The sequence below is a fragment of the Thecamonas trahens genome, assembly GCF_000142905.1.
Source record: "Thecamonas trahens ATCC 50062 unplaced genomic scaffold supercont1.44, whole genome shotgun sequence".
NCBI classification, from domain to species: Eukaryota; order Apusomonadida; family Apusomonadidae; genus Thecamonas; species Thecamonas trahens.
Genome location: NW_013657636.1, coordinates 69,008 through 73,796, shown reverse-complemented (window position 1 = coordinate 73,796; position 4,789 = coordinate 69,008). Strand labels below are relative to the sequence as shown.

The following is a 4,789-nucleotide window of genomic DNA, read 5'->3' as shown; positions in this document are numbered from 1 at the left end:
TTCCCCTGCTCCTGGCACTCCTGTCCCTCCTGACTCACTTGCACAGCCCTCTCTCTACCAAGCGTATCAACAACAGGTAGAAGAGGCTGTGAGTGGTGGCTGTCCCCTCTCTGCGAGCGAAAGCGAGAGAGAGAGAGAGAGAGAGACAGAGAGAGCGAGCCAGCGAGAGAGAGAGAGAGAGAGAGCGTGTGTAGAGACCATGTCGCAGACAGAGGCACGGCGAGCGAACAATGACCGACTTGCTGGTGATGGTAATGGTGACGGGGATGATGATAGAGGAGGTGTTTATGGTGATGGCGTCAAGAATGGAGCAAGTCGATCCAATGGTCAAGGTCAAGGTCAAGGACATGATCTGGGACAGGGAGGAGAAGGAGTCCATCTGGGACTTGGAGAAGATCGATGGATGGATGAGGAAGGAGCAGCGGCGAGCGAGAGTGAGACGACTACTGGTAGTGGTGCCATCAACAAGTTTGCCGTGTTGAGCAACATACAGCCGGGTTCTTTGTCCTCGATGGTCAAGGTCGAGTTTACCGACGAGGAAAAGTCAAGGACGCTCCAGACGGTGGCGATGACAAGTACTGCAAAGCCGGCTGTACCCAAGGGTCGGCTTACTCTCACGCCGCTGCAGCTTCAAGAACGGGAGCACAAGGCTCGGACGGAGGATAAGAACAGGCTCGTCCGCGAAGCTCTTAATCGTAAGCGCTCCATCGAGCACTCTCGCGACGTGATGCGGAAGCGAAAGGCCAAGGCCAAGGCCCGCGAGGCAGCCAAGGCCAAGACCGGCTCTGCGGTTGGAAAAGAAGCCAGCCCACCGTCGCGAAAGCGCAAGCGGCCGGTGTCGGCAGACGAGCTAGTGCCGCTCAAGCCGAGCAAGTCGTCGACCGAGGAGGCCAAGTCCAAGGCCCTCACGGTCGTTCACGCCATGATGCACACTCCGGCAATGAGCCAGGGCTTGCTCACACCGTCGCTGCCGACGCCGTCGGCCGCTCGTGGCATCTTCTCCGCTGGCTTTCCACACTCGCCGTCGCGCCACTCGGGCGGCTCTTTCCCGAGCGCGGGCGGGAGCGGCGCAGGCTTTGAGTCGGACGACGAGGCGACGCTGGACGCAGGCTCTGTGCTTGACTTTGCATTTGACGACGACGACGATGACGACGATGACGAGCCCGCGCCCGCGCCCGCGCCCGCGCCCGCGCCCGCGCCCGCACCCGTGTCCAAGGCTGCGCCCGAGGCCGCGCCCGAGGCCGAGGTGCCGCCGGCCAAGCGGGCCAAACTCCTCAGTCCTCCGCCGTCGCTTCCTGCTCCGCCGGCAGGGTCAGCGCCAGCAGCACCGGCCACCGATGGCACGACGCTGACGACGACACCTCAGCCGGGCCCGGCGCCAACGCTTTCGCCGGCGAGCGAGACGGTGAGTCCGGCGCCGAATCTGGTGTGGCGCCGGTACTCGGAGGCGCATCTGGTGGACTTTCCCCGGGCCGACGACGTGCTCGCCGCGGCGCGGCAGGTGAAGAAGCAGGCGGGGCAGGTGCCTCCGGCGCAGCGAGTCTCCAAGTACTTTGAGGCTGCAGTCGGCTTTGTGGCCGTTGCCTTGTACTACGACGTGATCGAGGGCGACCGCGAAAAGGCGACGGGGTGGTACCGATCGGATCTTGGCTTCCTCGCCTCGCTCCTCGCCGACACCGAGCAGGCCGGCGACGATGCCGGCGGCGCCATCGTGGCCGGCATCATGGCCGCGGTCCGACTGCGTATGGCGGTGCTAACGGCCAGCGAGCCCAAGGCCCGGCTGGCGACCATCATCGAAGCGCTGCAGAGGAAGCGGACGGTGCCGACGGACGAGACCAGCGGCATGGCGCGCGCAGTTCAGTCGGCCTCTGACGCCCGCACGGCACTGCAGCTCTCACGGACGGCGCAGGTCAAGGCCGCGGCGTTTCTGGCCGGATCGTCGCCGCGGATTGCCACCATGTCGCCATCAGTCAACGTGGTGCTGTACATGCTGGCGTCTGCGGCGCAGTTTGGCGATCTCGACGCCGTGCTCGACGTGATGGTGAGCGCGTGGCGTGAGACCCACGCATCGTCGCCGTGACACACACACACATACACACACACGACACTATGCGTGGATTGCGCGCACGTAGAAGGTTTAAAGCGACAGCGGCGTCACAGGATGTCGCCGTACCGCGAGTACGGCGGGACAATGTCGGCAGCCGGCGGCGGGTAGTAGCCACCGGCCGAAGCGGGCGGGTAGCCCGAGGCGTAAGCGCCGGGACCGTACGCACCGGATCCGTAGCTGTGACCGTAGCCGGCGCCGTAGCCGGCAGGCTGCGGCGGCGCGGCGTGCGACGGGAGATGGGCGTGCGATGGGAGGGCTTCGCCGCCTGCCGAGCGGAGGCCGTGGGCGTCGCGGACGACGCGGTTGACCATGGCACGGTACTCGCGCTCAAAGGCCTGGTGGTATCCAGCCTCCGAGTCAAGTGGGTCGCGCGGGCGGCCGTAGCGATCAAGATTGGGGTCGCGGCGAGCCGGCGGGCGGCGCGAGCTCGGATGGGCGTAGTGCGGCGGGTAGCCGTGCGGACCGGCCGGACGCGGAGCATAGGCCGGATGCGAGCCGTAGGCAGCGTAGTCGTCACCAAGGCCGGTGCGAATAGGAATGCCGTCGGCCTCGGGGAGGATGAAGCCGAGTTCGACCAGGATCTTGCCATGAGCCTTCTTTGTCACGCGGCCCTTCTTGTCACGGAGCTCGTACCAGAGGGCCTCTGGGCGACCAAAGGGAATGTCCTCAATGGGCACTGAGCAGCGACCCATAAAATCAGCCCCGATCTTGTCCCAGTCCCACACCTCGAGCTCAATGGCTGTCGCCGACTTGTCGTAGGGAAACTGATGGGTCTCCTCCCAATGCGGCTCGAGAGTCTGCTCCTTGTACGCCGTCTTGGCCTTCTCCTTGCCATACTTGATCACCACATATGGATCAGACTTGCCAGACGAGTCACGCGCTGCCAGATCCACTCCCTTGATCACTATCCCCTCCCTCCCCCACACTCTGTCCGTGAGTCGCTCCCTCCCTCCCCTCCCCCCTCCCCCCTCCCCCCCCCCCCCTCCCCCCTCCTCCCTCTCTGTCCAACGGCTGCCCGTTTCCAGCTCTCCGCCCTTGCCGTGGATACTCATAGCAAGAACATACCCCGCACAAGAAGGTGCTCTGCAGGTGACCGGTCATCGTACGAGTCCGAGTACGACATGTTTGCCAGTTACGTGTAGTGTCTCTTGTGCTCCTTCCCTGTGGCCAAGTCGTCCATCGGTGTGGGAGAAGGGCGGACCGTTGGGCTGGCAGGGAAGGCGGCCATTGATGAATGGCATGCAGAGTTATTGATTATTTCCCGGTCTCGATCATTGCCATTCGTTCGATCATTGTCATTCGCTCCGTTCGATCATTGTCATTCGTTCCGTTCGATCATTGCCATTCGTTCGATCATTGCCATTCGTTCGATCATTGCCATTCGTTCGATCATTGTCATTCGTTCCGTTCGATCATATTCGACAATCATATTCGTTTCGTTCGATCATCGTTTGTGCATTCGCTGGCACCGCCCGGCCAACCAACGATTGCTTCAACGTTCTCTAATCGTTCTCTCCGCCTCGACCACCGACGGAGATGGAGGAAGGCGCGGGAGTCAGGCACGGCGGTGGTCTGGTGAGGGTGGGAGGAATTGGTGGGGCAACAGGGTTGGGAGTGTCTGGCGTCGACGTCGGAGGCTGTCTCTCGTATGTCCTGCTCTGGGTGGTGGCCATCGGAGTCATGGCCACCTTCACACTCTGGGCAAAAGGCTTGACTTGCTATGGACGGACAAGCATGACAAGCATGACAGGCGCTATCTCGTCGTGTACCGCGTGCTCGGCTTGCTCTGTCTCGTGCGCATCGTGCGTGGCTGATCGTGCAAGCTTGCGTGGCGGTGGCTGCACCGCCAAGCTCAAGCCTTGGATCGCTCATGACTGGCTCATCCAGCCGGCAGCTGCAGGCCTTGCACCTGGTGCTGTGCCTGGTCCCATCACTCTCCACTTTGGTACTTTGTCTCTGGAGGACAAGGCGCCTTCAGATTCGTCGTGCACCTCGTTTGATGGCGTGCCTACAGACGGATGTTGCGACTTTGTCCAGATCTTTGACGGGCCGACCATCCACTCGCCGCTCCTCGCCATACTGTGCGGCTCCAAGCATCCAGGTCGCATTACTTCGACAGGCCCGGCCATGCTTGTCCGTCTGTATGTCGATGGTCACCAAGAGGGAGCTGGCTTTTCTGCTGTCTACACATCGGCCGGCTTTGGCAACCTCTCGCTTCCCCAGCTCCCCATGCCTTCCTTTCCCAACATCCACTTGGACTGCGGCCGCGACACCAAGTAGCCTCCCTCTCTACGTTCCTGACCCACCTCCCGTCCACGTCAAGATCATCGCATCATTGCTACAGCCCACGATCGGTATCACCGCCAACACCAACGCCACCGCCAACGCCACCGCCACCGCCATCTGCCTTCCTTCCCGCCCAATCAACACCTACCAAACACCCAATGAATGTACCTGATCGCCTCCTCCTTCTCAACCATCCAATCCCCTCCCCCCCCCCCCCCCTCGTCCATCCCAGCCGTTGCCCGACTGCCCGCCGCCACCGACCACCACCACCTGTACCACTCTGACCACCACTACCACCACCACCACCACCACCACCACCACCACTTCCCAGCACCCCACCTCACTCCCCCCCACAATGTACACACCCACCCATACTCACTACCCCCCCCCCCCCAC

At 62.7% G+C, this 4,789-nt stretch overlaps 4 protein-coding genes across 4 annotated transcripts in view; 3 read left to right on the top strand and 1 right to left on the bottom strand.

Annotated features, from left to right (window-relative positions):
* Positions 1 to 305: 305 nt before the first annotated feature.
* Positions 306 to 2,080, top strand: AMSG_08982 (uncharacterized protein; the record flags this gene model as incomplete). The annotated part of the gene is made up of 2 exons (XM_013899490.1): positions 306 to 373; positions 436 to 2,080. The coding sequence occupies 2 exons, from the start codon at positions 306 to 308 to the stop codon at positions 2,078 to 2,080; spliced, it is 1,713 nt and encodes a 570-aa protein (XP_013754944.1).
* A 74-nt stretch (positions 2,081 to 2,154) lies between these two features.
* AMSG_08981 (uncharacterized protein) lies at positions 2,155 to 3,235 on the bottom strand (the record flags this gene model as incomplete). Its single annotated transcript, XM_013899489.1, has 2 exons — positions 3,173 to 3,235; positions 2,155 to 3,011 (listed from the first exon to the last, which is right to left on the bottom strand). Exons 1-2 carry the CDS (start codon positions 3,228 to 3,230, stop codon positions 2,155 to 2,157), a joined length of 915 nt encoding a protein of 304 aa, XP_013754943.1. The 5' UTR covers positions 3,231 to 3,235.
* A 615-nt stretch (positions 3,236 to 3,850) lies between these two features.
* On the top strand, positions 3,851 to 4,387 carry AMSG_08980 (uncharacterized protein; the record flags this gene model as incomplete). The annotated part of the gene is made up of 1 exon (XM_013899488.1): positions 3,851 to 4,387. One exon carries the CDS (start codon positions 3,851 to 3,853, stop codon positions 4,385 to 4,387), a length of 537 nt encoding a protein of 178 aa, XP_013754942.1.
* Positions 4,388 to 4,717: 330 nt separating this feature from the next.
* The window catches only part of AMSG_08979 (recoverin family protein), a 2,521-nt gene continuing 2,449 nt past the window's right edge, over positions 4,718 to 4,789 (top strand). Inside the window, exon 1 of the mRNA XM_013899487.1 lies at positions 4,718 to 4,750. Within this exon, the coding sequence (XP_013754941.1) occupies positions 4,749 to 4,750 (2 nt within the window). The 5' untranslated portion in view covers positions 4,718 to 4,748. The remainder of the gene's footprint in view (positions 4,751 to 4,789) is intronic.